This window comes from Manacus vitellinus, unplaced genomic scaffold (genome assembly GCF_001715985.3).
Source record: "Manacus vitellinus isolate BGI_N305 unplaced genomic scaffold, ASM171598v3 scaffold_12_pilon, whole genome shotgun sequence".
Classification (NCBI taxonomy): Eukaryota; Metazoa; Chordata; class Aves; order Passeriformes; family Pipridae; genus Manacus; species Manacus vitellinus.
The window spans coordinates 16634968-16653008 of NW_021938949.1; the positions used below are offsets into that span (position 1 = coordinate 16634968).

General features: G+C 42.5%; 1 protein-coding gene across 1 annotated transcript in view; it reads left to right on the top strand.

The window, feature by feature from the left end:
• GTF3C1 (general transcription factor IIIC subunit 1) overlaps window positions 1-18041 on the top strand; it is a 39959-nt gene that overhangs the window by 11581 nt on the left and 10337 nt on the right. The window contains exons 10-29 of the mRNA XM_029957856.1: window positions 222-433; window positions 916-1055; window positions 3375-3528; window positions 4430-4533; window positions 4780-4961; window positions 5324-5599; window positions 5831-5976; window positions 6397-6494; window positions 8052-8148; window positions 8906-9083; window positions 9476-9608; window positions 10589-10724; window positions 12475-12556; window positions 13204-13389; window positions 13943-14100; window positions 14222-14364; window positions 14542-14623; window positions 15803-15915; window positions 16830-16892; window positions 17389-17482. Of these exons, the coding sequence (XP_029813716.1) occupies window positions 222-433; window positions 916-1055; window positions 3375-3528; window positions 4430-4533; window positions 4780-4961; window positions 5324-5599; window positions 5831-5976; window positions 6397-6494; window positions 8052-8148; window positions 8906-9083; window positions 9476-9608; window positions 10589-10724; window positions 12475-12556; window positions 13204-13389; window positions 13943-14100; window positions 14222-14364; window positions 14542-14623; window positions 15803-15915; window positions 16830-16892; window positions 17389-17482 (2777 nt within the window). The remainder of the gene's footprint in view (window positions 1-221; window positions 434-915; window positions 1056-3374; window positions 3529-4429; window positions 4534-4779; window positions 4962-5323; window positions 5600-5830; window positions 5977-6396; window positions 6495-8051; window positions 8149-8905; window positions 9084-9475; window positions 9609-10588; window positions 10725-12474; window positions 12557-13203; window positions 13390-13942; window positions 14101-14221; window positions 14365-14541; window positions 14624-15802; window positions 15916-16829; window positions 16893-17388; window positions 17483-18041) is intronic.

Consider the following 18041-nt stretch of genomic DNA (forward strand, 5'->3'; position numbering starts at 1 on the left):
GACAGCAGGGAGTTCAGTTTTTTTTTAAACTGTACTTTTGGAGGCTGAATGCAGGTTTTCATGGTCAGACCACTACTTCCAGCAGGGTGGGATGTGTGGAAAATGCAGCAGAATGCTTTTAAGTGCAACTACCTGGGTGGATGGGGAATGGCTGAACAGGGAGAGAGAGAAGGTGAATGGGGAGAGCAGAACAGTTACAAAGGTTTTTTCTCTCAAACCAGACTCAAAGCCAACAGCTGTGAAGTCTCAGGGAAAGAAGCTGCCTTCCCCTCAAATTCTTGAAGATCCTGATGAGCTCCCAGACAACATTTCAGGGGAGAGTTCTACTTTGGAAACTCTAAAGCAGGAGTCCAGTCTTTCCACCTGTGCTCATTCCACTGATGAAGATGGGGATGTGGCTGTGGTGGAGGAAGTCAGACTTGAAGATCCTAAGGTAAGATCATTTTTTTTAATATCTTCTTGTTGGTATGGCTGTCTGAGCTCAGTTATGTACTTTTATAGCAAGACTTCAAGCTAGAGTTTTTATATTTATTTATGGAATTGTTTGGGGTATTTTTAATTTGATTTTAAAGTACATTCATCTGCATTGTAGTTGTAAGTGAAAATTATTCCAGGAGATAGGAAGGTAGATGTTAAATTACAGCTCTGGGTTAGTTCCCTGGTGCTCTCCAAATTGCCTGGGTTGACTGAATGCATGTCATTACTTAATGTAGCACACAAGTGCTGCATATCATCTGCTCTGTCTCCCAGCCTGTGCAGGGGAGATGAGAGATAATCTTCATCTGACTAGTTTATTACAAATAAATACATGAAAACTCTGAATTCCTCAGCTGTTACTGTGTGAGGAGCCAACGCTAGGCTGAAGATGTTGGACAGTTCATGTAAAATTGTAGTTTTGTCCATGCTGTGCACTAGAAGGCGTGTGGGCAGAAGAAGGAGAAGCGTTCCAGAGCCACAGCAGTGGAGAGATCCCACGAGACCTACCGGCTGCTGAAGCGGCGGAACCTCATCGTGGAGGCCGTGAGGAACCTGCGGCTCATCGAGAGCCTCTTCACGTGAGTGCCCCTGACAGCGGGGCTGGGGCAGGCTGGTGCTTTGGGGGAGTGGAAGCACTGGGTGCTTATTCCATTTTGGCTTTTATTGCCCCCGAACCTTGAGCTGAACCTGATTGACAGGAAGCTGAACCTGAGCCAGCGTGTGCCCAGGTGGGCAAGAAGGCCAATGGATCCTGGCCTGGATCAGGAAGAGTGTGGCAGCAGGAGCAGGGCAGTGATTCTGCCCCTGGACTGGGCACTGGTGAGGCCACCCCTGGAGTGCTGTGTCCAGTTCTGGGCCCCTCAATTCAAGAAGGACATTGAGGGGCTGGAGCAGGTCCAAAGATGAGCAGCGAGGCTGGGGAAGGGACTGGAGCACAAGTGCTGTGAGGAGCAGCTGAGGGAGCTGGGGTTGTTCAGCCTGGAGAAGAGGAGGCTCAGGGGAGACCTTCTCATTCTCTACAACTCCCTGACAGGAGGCTGTAGTCAGGTAACCAGCAGTAGGGCAAGAGGGGACAGTCTTAAGCTGCACCAGGGGAGGTTTAGGTTGGACATTATGAAGAAGTTTCTTACAGAGAGAGTGCTCAGACACTGGAATGGACTGCCCAGGGAGGTGGTGGAGTCACTGTCCATCGAGGTGTTAAGAAGAGACTGGACGTGGCATCAGTGCCATGGTCTGGGTGACAAGGTGGTGTTGGGTCAAAGGTTGGACTTGATGATCTCAGAGGTCTTCTCTAACCTCGTTGATTCTGTGAGGCTATAATGTTGGAGAGGAGGCACATGGAAGGCATGAGGGGCTGAATCTTAAAAGTTGATCAGCTGTTTGGAAGCAATAATAGTTCTCTGCAGATAACTACACAAGTGTACTTTTATGCAGTGCATGTCACATAAATAGAGACGAGAACTTTTTTATCCATTTGCAGTATTCCAGTGCTTGGGGCCACCACATTCAGCACTTCCCTGCTTGAGGATTCTTTCATCTGCATAAGTTTTATCTCTGCATCATTTCAGAAATTGTTCTTGTGTTGTTCTGTCATGGACAGCAGAGACTCATGTCTCCATGACAGTCATTGTTGGTCACTGGCATTCTAGCAGGGCCCTCAAAGTTTGCTTTTCTTTGCAGTTTTATATGGTATGGCTATATGTCTTCTCCTTGTCTGGAGTAAAGATACTTCCCTAAGTATTATAATGTCTTTCAACCTTTTAAGATTTCACCTTCAAAAAGAAATGGGAATTCTGGTGCTCTGCTGGAGTCCTAAATTGGCAGTACTTTGTCACAAATAGGATTGCACCATCCATCTTCTGTGGCAGCACATAAGATCCTGGCATGTCAGTACACACAGGGCTGCTTGAAATGGGAATTTAGTAAGAAATCATGGCCTTATTCTCCTCTGGTCTGAGAATTTTGAAACCTTCTGTCAACTTGTTTAATTGCAGAGTGTTGTAAAATTAGAGCCTCATCTGGCACCAGCCTTGTCACTGATTGATTGAGTCACATCCAAGTGCAGGCTTGGAAGATATTTCAGGTCTCTGCTGTCTCCTTCAGTGCTGCCAACAGGTCACTCACAAGTTCCCTCAGAACCAGTGGAAGTTCTGTCCCTCCCCAGTGCCTGCCAAGGAAATTTGCTGGTGTTTTTGCTAGTTACCAGGATGTGGTACTCATTCAGGAAAGTCGAAGTCCATGCGTGCATTCAATTATCGCCTCGTTCCCTTATTACCCTTCCAGATCTTTTTCAGAATTGACTCCCCAGGATTGAAAGAGTCCAGAATTAGGGCTTGGGGCATTTGTGAAAAAGGGCATGAGAACAGGCATTAGGAGAGTAGAGTGTGAGCACATTCCTACCATCTCCAGCAAGGGAAGAAGGGAGCTGGCCCCAAGTGATAGGATATGTGTATCTGTACTTATGTTGTGAATGCATGAGTAGTTTCTGAGCTCTGAATGCCACTGAGTAAACTTTTTCTACCTCAAGCTGAACTGAGCTCGCAACTGCAGGTACAGACTGCATATGTTTAATCACTACCTAAAAAAGCTGTAGGTTTTCCTGACCTTAGGGAGGCTGGATTCATAATTGCCCTATAGCCATGCACAGAGCAATCAGGCATTGAGAATTCACTGTAATGAGAACAGCAGTTCTCCCCTAACAAGAAAGAGCTTGAGTGCAAAGAAACTAGAGCTGAAATGTGAGGCAAAGTTAGCAGTTGTCTACAGCAAAAGGGAAAAGAGATCAGGAATTGCTCGTAGGAGGAAAACACCCACTCCCCCCACATCCTCTAGCAAACCGCTTAGGTAGTTTGAGCATTGCTAGGCTTAAAATGCAAGGTATTTTTTGCATCTTTTAGACTTCAGAAAATGGTCATGGATCAAGAGAAGCAGGAAGGTGTCTCCACTAAGTGCTGCAAGAAGTCCATTGTGCGGCTGGTGCAGAAGCTGGCGCGGGAAGGGCTCCTGAGGCTCTATCGCACCACGGTCATCCAGGATGGCATCAGCAAAAAGGTGATGCAGCAGAACCAGCTTTGCTCACAACCTTCTGATTTATCAAAGTGTTCTGGGCCTCTTTACTGAAATACATGGATGACTTCTGCTTCTTGCAGCAGAGCCCACAATCAAGCTGCCCAGAAGCTTCATGTCCCAAGCTAAGCTACTGTGAGAACCAGATCACTGCTTTCAATTATTGTGCTGCAGATAATTGTGAGACCAAGGAATAGTCCAAAGTCTCTGAATCTCCTTTCTGAGAGGTTATGCTGCTTATCAGTTCTGTGGTTCATGGTTCTCTCCCTGCCCTGTCAGGCTGCACTGTAATTCTATTTAAACCCCCTTTGAGAACCAAGAGTGTATGAAAAATCCTAAGTGAGGTGAAATTTATAGAAGGAGATCTGGTTTTTTACAAAACAAAAATCCACTGTTAGTGAGGTTTGTTTAAGTAAAATGTTTGTGGTTGTAAAGCTGAGACATGTCACTTACTCTTGTGTGAAATAAGCAGAGAACTGAGTCTTGAAAATTACCTGCTGCACAATTACTGTAGGGCATATATAAAATCTTACCAATCTGAATTGTGTGTGGGCTTTCAGCAATGATATGTTTGGCCTTGCAAGGTCTGGCTTTTCGTTTATCCCTCTCAACCTAATATTTACAAGTTGAAGTGTTTGTTCCCCACATACTTCAGATTTTAAAAACCCCAGAGTCCTGAGGCTTGTAGGTATGTTATTAACTGTTTATTGGTACAAAGGCAACGTGCTGTGGCCTCTTGCTTAATTACAGACTATCAACAGGAGTTTTCATCCGAAGTGTTAATGTTCTGTGAGTTATTAAACCTTCATGGGATTCATTTATGCAGCTGGTTAAGAGCCAGTATCTCCATAAATGCCTTTGGTTTGTGTTCTGCTGCTCTGAACAGGTGGAGTTTGTTGTGCATCCCTCAGTGAGTCCCAGTGATCCCCTGGTAAAAAGTGCCATAGAGCAGGTGCGGTTCCGAATCTCCAACTCAGCCACTGCAAACAGGCAAGTCCCAGGGATGGGTGGGATGGTTGGGGTGGTTGGGATGGACTGGGGGGAGCTTGGCTTGTCTAGAGCGTGCAAAAACATGCAGAGGAAATAAACACAGGGTAAGCAAAAGAAAAATGTACTCCTTGGCAACAGAGACACGGAAGCACCAGCATGAGGCAACGTGCTGAATATCTCCTGAAGTCAGGAAAGAAGAGGAATTGAACTCTGCTTAATTCTTAGCAAAGTGTGGTTTTAATACAGGATTAAAGTTCCCCAGACACCAACATCCCAGGACCATGGTGAGGAAGAAAGCTTGGGGCAAGAGGCAGTTCCTGATTCAGGAGAAACGCAAGAGAGCTCATCCAAAGCTGATGGTAGTCGGGCAAGAAAAACTGATGAAAAAATGGGCATAACACAGCTAAAAAACTATCATCCTGTTACAGGTACAGCCAACTTGGGCTTTTCTGTCATCTTTCACTTTTCCATCTATTAATAATATTAATTTTTAGATGTTGGGCTCTCCTAAGACACAAGTGGGTTTTTTTGTTCTCCTATAGAAGAAAAATTGGATTTACGTTAAAGCAACCTCACAGTCCAATGTTTTCTTAGCTGCTTTTTTTTTCTTTAAAATTGTGAACTGGAGTACATTTATTCACTTCTACTACTTTACTACTTGTAAATTATATTTACTTTCAGCTACCCATTTTTCCTTCCAACTTTCTTCACATTAATTTTGCACAGGTAGCTGTTTCTCCTGTTCTAATCCTCTTTGTGTTTCTGTTTGGTATTTAATCTTCCCTTCCAGTTCCAGGACTTGGGCGCTCTCTTGGCTTCCTTCCCAAAATGCCCCGTTTAAGAATGGTCCACATGTTCCTCTGGTACTTAATTTATGGACACCCCTTAAATGGAACGCAGCAAAAAGGAGGTACTGATGGTGAGCAAAAAGGCAGCAATCAAGGGCTGGATGAGAATGCAGCTGTAGTTGAAGCACAACCAGATGGGACCTTAGAAATAGTGACAACTGTGGTGAATCCTGAGACCTCTGCACAGGAGACTGAAGTAGAGTTGTCTAATCAGAAAGGTAAGAAGTGGCACTCCTGACTTTACTAGATTTTGCCATGGTTCAACATTGAAAAATAGGTAAAAATCTAGTTCAGGAAGGATTGAAAATCAACAGGTTAGAGAATTTTCAGATCCTTCTAGATTTCCAGACTGTGAACCGCCAGTTGTGTTCTGCTTGAACCCTCCCAGTAAAACTCTTGGTGTGACTGTCAGGTTTGGGCTGAGGCTGAGCCACTCTTTGTGTTCCCAGTGTACGTGGATGACTCGTCGTGGATGCGCTACATCCCCCCTGTCCCCGTGCACAGAGAGTTTGGCTTTGGATGGGCTCTTGTCAGTGACATCCTTCTCTGCTTGCCTCTCTCAGTCTTTGTTCAGATAGTACAAGTCAGCTACAAGGTATGGTGCTTTTTGGCTTTCCTTTGAAGTCTGATGGTGTCAGCTGTACCTGTAAGCTGTTAACAAATACCCTCTTAATCTGCTTTAACAAAACTGGACCCTCGAGAGGAGACACTTCTGCCTTCTACAGAAAAAGCAGGTGCTTTTACAGACAACACACTGAAAAAAATGTATAGCTCTGTAACACAGCAACTCCTTAAACTAGTATTTTGCCAAGAGCTTTTTATAATCTCACTGAATCTTCTGCCTCGTTGATTAACAGGAATAATGTTTAAGCATTTTACAAAAGCAGTAACATTTGCTTAGAGAATATTTTAGTAGACAGTCCAGGTAGCAAAGCTTTATGCTTTAGAGCATAGTTATGTTTTAGATATGCTTACTTATATTTTTCATTTTGATTAATTTCTAAAATAATTCTAGGTGGAAGGTCTGGAAGATTTTTTAAATGATCCACTAAAAAAGCACACTCTGATCAGATTTCTTCCAAGGTCAGTCCGACAGCAGCTCCTCTACAAAAGGTAAGTAGATGAGTCAAAGTAAGTGGCTCTAGAGAGGAAACAGCAGTGGCTGATTGTTTTCTCAGTTATTTCCTGTTTGTGTCAAAGAGAACTTTGCTACTTAAGACAAGGATCATCAATCTTCAAAGAATGGTGTGCCAAATTGTATTTTTCTCTCCCAAATAGAAGGTAATAAGAAACTAATAAACAATATTCATGTATGCTGTCAGGCAGTGTTTGAGTGCTGGGAGGTTCTGTCCTTCATAACTCATCAGCAGGATGTTGCTTCTGTATAAAACACACTCCTGACTGCTACTAAATTCAGAATTTAATAGGGTCTAAGTGTTGCTGTCCTTCATAAATCTTTCAGAAGGCGCCACATTTCCCAGTTCCTGCCTCTCACAGACACCATTCAGGTTCTCCTCATGCTCTCAGTGCCATGTCTGCCATGCTTTGCCATTCCTCATCCAGGAGATTTAAAAATTGAGAGTGGACTGAAGATAGGAAGGGAAAGCAACACTAAAGGAAAGTGATGTGAATGTGTGGAATCAAGAGCACCGTGTTAGTTTTCCCAGAAAGTCATTGCTGACAGTTTGGATTTGGATGGGCTGATATGGCATTTTACAAACCTGCAAATGTGCCCATTGGTGAGGGAACAGGGTTGGGCAATATCAGCTGCCAGGGCTTGTGGTCAGCCCAGGTTTACAATTCCTAACCTATTGCTAAATCTTAGAAACAAGGAAACTGGATTTATGGGGTTTTTTAGTCTGCAGGCTCCATCTGATGGGTTTATGCAAAACAATATGACACATAATCAAGTTGTCTCTTTACTCCTCCATTCACTGAAACTTCTAATTCAGCCACATTTGCTTCAGTATTTCTAGGCTTGATCCTTCTGACCTCCAGGGAAAACTCCTGCCAAAGTACCACTCCTACTTAACTGCATTTAATTAGAGATCTTAGTGAAGTTAAATGTGGGTAAAGCTAATTTGATTCAAACTCTCAGAAACTTTCCTGCAGAAGTTTCCTGCAACTTCCAGCATTTTTCCACAGAAGCAGATATGCAGGATGGGAAATGTTGCCCTTTTTGCTCTGCCAGAAGTATAACCAACTGAAAGCAGTTTCTTGCTGCAGTAATTCTTAACAACCTGAACTACAGGAATCTTTGCCCAGTTCTTTATATGCACACACATGAAGGTCTGTATTTAGCAGTCATGTTTTCTTACTCCTGTCTTCTTTACATAACATGAAATTATCTGCAGATCTGCTGGTGTTCTGACCATTTTTAGTTCATTTTTACACACGTTATTTCTGGCTAATTTTCATCCTTGGTAGCAAAATTTTACTTAGTATTTGGCTAAAATATTGGTTTTGGGATTTGAGGAAGGAAAATGTGGACCTTTGGGCTATTAAATGTTTTCCATAGGCTGACAATCCAAGCGAAAATGCCACTTCATAGAGTCTACAAATCAATGGTTTCCTGAAAGTTCAAGTTGCTGCATGAAAATCTTGTGTTTTCTGCTATCATTTCTACTGTTTTCATGAGTGTTAATTGTAATACTCCTAATATTGCTGCAGGAGGTACATCTTCTCAGTGATAGAAAACCTTCAAAGATTATGTTACATGGGACTGCTACAGTTTGGCCCAACAGAGAAGTTTCAAGACAAAGACCAGGTAATTAAAAAAAAAAAAAATTAAAAAAAGCTGTTATTATTCATGGATTTTTTTTTCTTGTGAAATAAATGTGGGATTTGGGATTTGAATTACCTTAAATAGTTAAATGAAATACTGATGTTTCAGGTGTATGTGCAAACCTCTAGATCCAAGTGACACTGTAATTTGTGTAGATAATTTTTGCCTTTCTCTGGAAGGGCACTACTCAAGTGCATAATGCACACAATAATGAACCAGGAGGTTCCAGACTGGCAATACTTATGAAAAATGAGCATTCCACCTTCTTATCCATCAAGGTGTCAGGCTTTGGATGTCTGACACAGAATAAAGTCACTGATCAGAGTAAAATAATGACATCCATATGCATCTTTTTATAAATAGAGAGCACATGCAAAGGAGAAGGCAGATCCAACACATAATTCATGAAGATAAAGATAATTAGACCCCCAAACACATCTATTCAAATCCCAAATGAGGACTTGTTGGAAATAGTCACTCTGTGGAAACTTGGAATATCCTGTGCACAACAGGGAAAACAAACTGTTCTAAACCTAGAAAGGAAATTTCTGGATTGCTGTCAAGGGAAATTTGGGAATACAATGCCATAGGGTGGGAATGGGTGTGTCTCCTCTGAGAGTGCTCTCTGAAAACAGCAGACAGAAAATGCCCACCAGTCCTAAACTAGACTGTGTGTGCTGTGAATTAGGGAATTCCCATGATTTTTACCCACCAGCCTGAACCACGCTGTGTTTGCCAGGTGTTTGTGTACATGAAGAGGAACGCAGTGATTGTTGACACCACCATCTGTGACCTCCACTACAACCTGGCGCAGAGCAGCCGCCCCTTCGAGCGGCGCCTGTACGTGCTCAACACCCTGCAGGACGTGGAGAACTTCTGGTTTGATCTGCAGTGTGTCTGCCTCAACACACCCCTGGGTAAGGCAAAACTCCACCTTCTTACCACCTCTGCTCTTTCCTCTGGGCACACCACAATTGCTCCTCCTTCCCTAAAACAGGCAGGCTCTGTTTTGTCACTTCCAGTGCCTGGTCAGCTTGCCCCGTGCAGCAAAAAAAAAAAGCTAGAAGCTCTGTCCATATAATTCTGTGAGGTTGTGATCAACTTCAAATTCTCAGAGCAGTATCAAAATTGAAGTTAGAAGTAACAAAATTGCTAATAGTCCTTTCTGTGAGAAGGTAGCACGTTGTGTAGAGAAAGGGTAAAAACATTAGTGCTGTTTGGGAGCAGTAGTTTGCTGTAGCAGGGTGGATTGAAAGTGGGTTGAAGTCTGACTTTTAATGCTGATGGTCAAACCTGTTTGTCTGTCCAGGAGTCATCCGCTGTCCTCGGTCCAAGAAAAGTAACCAAGGGGAGGAGACTGCCCTGGATGTGGAAATGGAACAAGAGTCAGCAGTGAATAAACACAATCTGGAGCGAAAGTGTGCGATGCTGGAATACACCACGTACGTCACCTTCATCCCTGCTCTGCTCTGGAATGGAGAGGGCAAAAAGAGCTGTCCTGGTGCTGAGGATGTTAACAGCAAAAGCAGTTCAGGCTCGAGCATCTCAGTTGGGTGTTGAGGGCTGTTTGTGTGTAATTCAGAGAGTATCTGGTTAAAAGACGTGTAGTTACGTTTCATGTTTATAAGTAACTTTGCCAAGTAGGTTTTTATGCTGGAGAAGTGGGATAAACAGATGTTGGATTTCCTTCCAAAGTAGTACAGATGTGTGTTGCAAGAGTCTCGGGGAAAGCAAAGTTGAGAGGGAAGGAGTGCTTCCTAAGTACTGTTAATGCCAGGGGTAATAAACTTAGAGATTTCTGTTCCCAGGCATTATATCATGGTATCTCAAGCAGCTTCAGTAGCTCCCCAGTGTCACATTCTGGATTCTGTCCTTCTGTGCTGCACTTGGCTGTAATTGTTTACAGATTAATTTCTAATATGGTGTTGGTGTACACTGTGATCTGGAAGTGATCTCTGGAGCATTCCACCTTCTGCCTACTCACAACCTGTGATAGCCACACAGAACACCAGTTAAACTCTTTATGTTGTGCTGTGCCCTGTGGTTTATCTTTGCCAATATTCTACAAGTAGATACATCAAGTGGTCTTTAAAAAATTAATGGTGTTGAGGGAACCCAGTTCCACTGATCCTTTCTGATGGAAAAAATTCTGTTGTCAGCTTCTACATATGATCTCTATTGTATGGCAAGAAATCTTTTAAACTGGATACCCGGTGTTCACTTGCAGTTAGGCTGGAGATCACTGCAACACCTTTAAGGTCAAGAAACAGTTTTGGGATTCAGTTGATGGTGTAATGTTGCCCCCTAAATTGGGAGGGCAGGGGGAGAGTTCTGCACGTTGCACACACATCCCTTGAGAGCAGCTGGGAAGGCCCTCTGTGCCAAATAATTACCTGGGTGTTTTTGTTTCTCTTGCTGTCAGAGGCAGCCGAGAGGTGGTTGATGATGGATCTATCCCTGGAGATGGGTTGGGAGCTGCAGGTCTGGATTCCAGCTTTTATGGGCACCTGAAACGCAATTGGATCTGGACAAGCTACATCATCAATAAGACCAGGAAGGTGGGTATTTTAAAATTTATATACTGGAGAGTGACTTTTCCAAATTTTAATATTCTTAAGGTTGAGATACTGAGACCAAAATCTTACAGTGTGCTTTCTCAGTCATGTGTCTCAGTAAGGAATGCCAAATATTGTCAAATCTTGGTACTGAAGTGAGTGAAAGAATTGGACATAAATTTTATCTGAAAACTGAATTTGGTGGTAAATTTGTTAGTACATTCAACTAATGGAGAAATACTTTATTGAGCAAGCAGTGTAGATTATTCAGTGGTACCTCTTGCCTTTCAGGAATGTAGAACTTGTCAGACAAAAACTGAAACATCCAGAACAAGGAAATACATATGGACAAAAATAAAAACAAAAATAAAAATAGGGAGCCCAACATATGCAAATGAGAATGGCCATCCCAGTTCTGGCTAATGTCCTGCCTGTGATGGAAGGTTGTAAGAGCAAGGGATATTTCCTCAGAATATCCTCCAGCTGTCTACAGGTTTTGGCCATTTTAAATCTGGGGCTGATGTTTCAAAGCAGTTAATAGCTTTTTTTTTTTCCTAACATTAATTTCCCCGTGTTTTGAGCACATATAAATCTTTACTATCCCCAACCTCATGTAGCAAAGTGCATTATGTGTCCCCACTTCCTTTTGATGCTTTAAGCTCCCTAACAATTGTAGTGCTAAGGGAAGCTGTGAAGAAATACAATTCTCTATTACCCTTTCTGTTTCACTTGATTTTTCTAAACATCTCTTATGTTTCCCATTATCACCTCCTTTTCTCAAGACTGACATCTACTATTCCCAGCATGGACTGCATCCTGTCTGTAATCATTCTTGCCTTTCTTTTAACATGTTATAGTTCTACTGTGTCCTTTTTAAGGTGGAAATACATCACTCAGTGCTTTCAGGCTGTGGCCAACCATGGATTTTTACACAGTGTTGCCTTTCTCCCTAAGAATTCCTTACATTTCCTTTGCTTTCTCACCGTTACCAAGCACTGAACAGGGACTTTCACAGAACTGGCTGTAATTACTCTGCCCTAAGCAGTGGTCAAATCAGAGCCTATCAGTGTATGTAAAATTAGAGTTGCCAATTTTTTTCCCCTCAGGCAGGATCATTTCCCTCCTAATTTCATTTGCTGTTCAGTCTCCTGGTTGTTCAGCATTAACAGGTCCTCCAGCAGTTCTTCAGTCTCTGCTTTGCACTCTGCATCTGTGACCAACTTCAGCCCCCAGTGAACTCCACACAAGAGAAATGGGTTTTGCAGAGAATGGCAAAACTCCCAATATGCTGCAATCAGTTCAGGCTCAGATTTAAGATGGGCAGAATATTGTGTAGGAGGCATTTACTCAGTGTTTGTGTTTGCAGTTTGGTTTTGTGGTTTTCAGAAGTTCCTTTGGAATGTGAAATGCTTTGAAAAAATACTGGTTTACAGCAAGTTCTCCTCAGCCTCTGCAGCAATGAAAGATTCGAGCACTTCTCTTCCAGTAATGACTCCTGTTGAACTAGAGGAGATTTGCTGCAGTTCTAACCTTCATAATCTAGTGGTCATTACAGTCTGATTTAAGCAAAGCTCTGGAGCCATTCTAATATGTGGGAGTAATAAGAGAAATGAGTTCTTCATTTTAGCCAGGGATCTTTTCCTTTATGCTGAAAATTTCTTTCTGACACTACTCACAGGATATAATGCATAGTATTGCTAAAACCAGTGCACTCCTTTTGCATATCACCTGTTTTAAAGCTATGTTGTCTTAGGAAAACACAGTTTCTGAAAATGGACTGACAGCAAGACTCCAAACCTTCTTAACAAAACACCCCCTGCCACTCAGTACTGGAGGTAAGGTGGGCTCTGAAACTCTGCTGTAGCTCTTACTGTCTGTCAAACCCAGCATGAAGGATGTGGGTTATTCTTGTCTCCTTACAGTAATCTAAGATGCTTCTGGAGCAGTAAAATAGATAAATAATTTCATTCCCTATTTCTGGATATATGGAACAATAATTTTTTTTATCCACTATTGATGACATGGGTTGTTCCTGTCTCCTTACAATGATCTAGGATACTTCTGGGGCTGTAAAATAGATGTGTAAATAATTTCTTATAGAACAATAATTTCTATCCTTTGTAATTTCTGTTGTGCAGTTTGCAGGAAGTCTAGAGGGACCAATGTTTTGCAGCACTGTTATCCAGCCTAACGTTTGAGTTAAGGAGGAGGAAAAGCTTCAGGTTGAATATAAAACCTCAGCTCTGTTCCCTTGTGCTTCTGCACTGTACATTAAACTTAGTAATTACTTGATGATTCCTCATTTAATGTGGGATTTTACTTTGTGAGAAGGGGCATGAAATGACATGACTAAAAAAAGGGCAATTTTGAGAGGGCATCTGTCTTTGAATATGTTGAAACTTGGGCATTTGCTCTTTATACCTTAATACTGTAGAATGTCATTGCTCTAAAGCTCCACTGCTGTCAATATGTGTCATTTTAGGTAACAAAATTAGTATTTTGGGAGAAGCAAAGGTAGGATCAGAGTTACTTGTCCAGAAGGAGGAATCTTTTGAAATAAGTAAAGAACCAACCCAGGATCGAACGAAACGAGTGAGAGGCGGAAAAAGCCAGAAGAGGAAGAGGCTTAGGAAGGAAGTTGGAAAGAAGACAAAGAAGAGAAAGAAAGGTAAGAAACAGGGAAAAGCAGCATTCTTTACTGTGCTGGAGGCTGCTTTGGAAAAGCTGATGTGACTGGCACGTGGTCTGAGCTCCAGGTGGGACATGGGAGCTTTACTGGCCATGTCTTCGGGTTCCCTCTGTCAGGGAGGAGGCTCTGGTGCCCTGGGGCTGTGTAGGAGCTCTGGGGTAAAACAGCAGCATGTTGTACCCATGACCTGTGTGTGGGCCATGGCTGCACTGCTGTGCTGTACTGACTGGAGAAATCCTAATGGTGTCTGTGCCAGACCAGCTCCTTGCAATTCATCATCCACTGTTGATAGCTGGCTTAAAGATTCTTCATGAAGTGCTGCTCTGGGTTGTCAGTTTGCCAATTAAAGTGCTTGTTTTCTCATTCCTGGGAGAGGCATTAATGCACTTTGCCTTCTGAACTGCTCCTTCCTTCCCTGCCCTTGTCTCTCGTTCCTTCAAACTCGTGCTGGCGCCGTGATGGCAGCTTGAATTAATCAAAATGCTGAGATAATTGTCTTTAATCCTTTTTTTTTCTGGTTTTTTTTTTGTAGAAGAGGATTCTGCAGAAAAAAGCAAAAGGCTGCGTTACCACGACGAGGCCGACCAGAGTGCCCTGCTGAGGATGACCCGGCTCCGAGTCACCTGGACCGTGCAGGAGGACAGCCTGCTCATGCTGTGCAGGATCGCCAGCCACGTGCTCAACGCCAAGGTGTGCCACAGACCCCTCACCCAGAGTGCTCAGCACGTCCCAGGGGGTCCAGCCTGCTTCCCACCATCCTCTGTGTACTTCAGAGCCGGAGTTGAACCCTGAACATTTGTTGTTCCCACAGGTCAAAGGGCCCTTTGTGCCCTGGCAGGTGGTTCGGGATATCATGCATTCCAGCTTCGAGGAGTCCCTGGATAAAACCTCTCATTCCGTTGGACGAAGAGCTCGTTATATTGTCAGGAATCCACAGACTTACCTTAATTACAAGTAAGAAGTTTTGTATGTCCTAGGTACAGGCTAAATTCTCCTGAAATTAAGTGAAGGAACGTGGTCCTTCTCTGTTTTTGTTTTGTTTCATATGACCTATAAATTTCAACTGTCAAATCTGTATTGAACTGGGAAAACTTCAACTCTGTGCAACACCTTCAATTGTATCTGTTGCAGAGTTTGCCTTGCTGAGGTTTACCAAGATAAAGCCCTCATCGATGATTTCATGAACAGAGAAAATAATTATGAAGATCCACAGGTAGGAGGGAAGGATTCCAAAAGGTCATGGAGTGCTTTATTCTGTTTGGATTACTGAGGGCTTGCACTGCTTGAGTTACTGTGGTTTCCTCTCTATCCCTCCCTTGAATCCTTAGCCATTTTAAAAATAGCATCGTTGCAAAAATGTGGCATCATTGCTGGGTTGGGAGCAAAGTGAACACAGGCAGCTTTCCAAAGGCACATAAACAGCCTCCTGTACAACAAAACATTTGTATTTTCAATATGTTTGTTTATGAACATCCATGACTAAACACATCTATCTGCTGATTTTATTTTATCCTCTCAGCCTTATTGTTATCTGAGCAAGAAAGCCTTTTTGCTCTGTAATTTCTTATTTGTTACCTCAGTTGCATGTTGAAATACAGCCTTCTGTGGATGAGTGCAGAAATGCAAGCAAATCTTATAAAACTTGATTTGATCAGCCAGAAGATTTTATTTCATTTTTGAGCTTTTTATGGCTTAAACGAACCACAATTTCAGACTGAGAAGTTTGCACTGGAAGTGCAAATAATTCCATTTGGAATTTCAGATTTTTTTTAGAACTGGGACAGTGTCACAGCAAGATTGTTTTTACCCAGGAATGACATAGTTCATACTGTTGTCACAAAAGCCCATTAGTTCTGTTGGTAAACTCGTGCTTGTTTAAAGGAAGAGAAGCTGTTGACTGATGAGACATCACTGAAAGAAATATGTGTGTCCCCATCTCCAAAGTCTGTCTTTGGAAGCAAATAAAAACTTGTTTCCAGAGAACATTCCTCCCATGTAACAGGTGTTCTCCAAGCCAAGCTCGTGCAAACAGACTTAATGGAGAACATGGGAAAGCCTGAAGGGTCTGAAGGGAAAAAAAAGACTTGAACAGAAGCTTATACAAAGCTCTAGCAAGAGATTCTCTGCTGTAAATTCAGTAAATTGGTTTAGAACATATGTTCATGGTGGTTGGCTTGTAGCTGTGAGCATCATTACAGATGGAACCTGCAACTGTTCAGTAAATCAGCAGACACAAACTCCACGGAGCTTTCTGGTGCAGCCTCTTGGCTGTTGTACTGTCCCTGCCTTGCTAATTCAAACCCAGCTATTTCTACAAGAATTTTCCATGAACACTTTAGAAGGAGAAAGTCTTTTCCCACCCTCATAACATTTCTGTCTCTTCTTTTCTAAGGTTTGTGCAAAGGAGTTTAAGGAGTTCGTGGAAAGGCTGAAAGAGAAATTCAGTTCGACCCTGGGGAATCCCAAACTTGAGATTCCTGACACTTTGCAGGAACTGTTTTCCAGGTATTTTAGTTATGGTGCTTTTGACTCTGCACGTGGGCTGAGGCAGTGAGAGGGGACAGCAAGTCAGAGCAGCCCCTTCTCCACTGGGCAGGATTTACACCCTCTGGTACTTGTACTCTTAGTATCAAAAAGAGTTTTAGTAAATACAACTAGCAGTACTTCTTTCAAATCCACACTTTCTGAATACATATAACTGATTTTGAGTTATTTGCACAAGTTTGCTGATTTTAAGCCATTCCCATTTTGCTGAAGAAGACCTTTAAACCAGAAATTCACAGTATCAGATTTTCCTAAATTGTCAAATCCTCAACATTTCTGTTAGAGATGGTGCTACTCAGGTGTAACTTTTCAATGCAATAGAAGACTTCCCCTTAAGCATTTTCCAGATAACATGGCCCCATTTTATATCACAATTTGTAGCTGGTTGCTCAGCTGAATCACCTCAGCACTGCTAAAACTGTTGATAAAGAAGGGCACTCAGGCTTGTATTGCATCCTGCAGCTCCAGATTGTTAAACTTTTTCGTGATAAATAACACTTGAAGAGCAGTGTGGAAAATTTGTGTCTCAGACCATTAAATGATACCAAATTTAGCAGCTTTGTAAATTTTCTTATTTTGGGAAGAGCTGTACATTACAGCAGAAGTGCTGCTGACTGTAACTAGAAGTCCAAAACCTCAATAAAATCCTTACAGTGCCTGACTGTCTCCTGTCCATGAGTTTTATCTTCTTGTCAACAGATATTTTAGTGGAGATCGATCTGGACACTCCTTTTAATGCGTGACCCTTGTGCTGAGGCTGCTGGAGCACAGTCCCTGTGCTGTTTCAGCTCATCAGCCTCTGGGCTTCGGGGCTGATGCACAATCACAGAATGTTGCTCTTGTTTCAGTGTTTTCCTTTCCCTTCCCTCATCCAGATTTCGGGTGTTGGCAATCGGAGAAGACACAAGTCAAGGCACAAAAGAGGATAATCTGAGCAGGTGAGAAGCAGCAGCACCACTTTTCCCATCAGGACTCCAAGGCCATGTCTCACATCTGTGAGAGTCATGTAAATAGTCTCCTACTTCATTAGTTTTTCATCTGTTGTAGTGTATAAATTTATTAATAAAACAATACTTCACAAGGCTGTGGGGGCATAGATTTGGTGGATAAAATGGCAGCAGTGATGACCTCAGAATGGTGGTCTGTTATCATTGGGACAATGTATGTGGGTGCTGTATTTGAAGAGAAGGAGATGTTAATAAGGAGAACTTTGTTTTTTGTCAGATTGTTTGGACTGATCCAAAATTCAGGGAGGAAGATCAGGGAAAACGTAACAGATTACATGAGTGATCCTCAGCTGGAGAATCTCATGCCTTTATGCATCTATTTCAGAAGCAAGTGATTGAGTTTGTGTATTTTTGTTAGTTTATTGGTACTCATGGTCAAAAATCACCATGAATAAACTTTTTTCTCTTCTATTTTTTTTTCTTTCAGTGTTTATGATATTCATTTTCTAGTGCTACAGAATCTGATTCAGAGCACGTTGGCACTTTCAGACAGACAGATGGAATCTTGTCAGTCATTTCAGGTACAGTATCTGGACCAAACTTTACTGCTCAGAGAGTCAGAATTGTTTAGGTTGGAAAAGAGCATCGAGTCCAACCATTAGCCCAGCACTGCCAAGGCCACCACGAAACTGTGTCCCCAGGTGCCACATCTACATGTGGTCATACAACCCTGAAGTTTCTCCTCCCTCCCTTGATAAATTCCTTTCTCAAATGAGAGAAAAGAAACACAGAAACTGAGATTTATGTCTGTTCTGTGAGGAGTGTTCTTGTCTGCTTTTAGGCAATTATATATTCTGGACAGATTTTCAGTATGTTGTTTTCTCTCTGAGGATGAGATTAAAGATGTGAGGTTGAAGTAATTCCCAAAAACCATGTGAAATAAACTCCACATCCCTTCCACTGGGTCAAACTGTATCATGATTTAGTGCCCACTTGAGCAGTTGAAATGATCTGGAGGAGATATCACAGAGACAGTCCTAATACCCAGCTAACACTGGTGTTGGGGAGCCTTTCCTTCAGGGTTGAGGACCATAAAAATGCATCATCTATCAGTCAGGTCTTAAATAAGGTCAGCAGTTC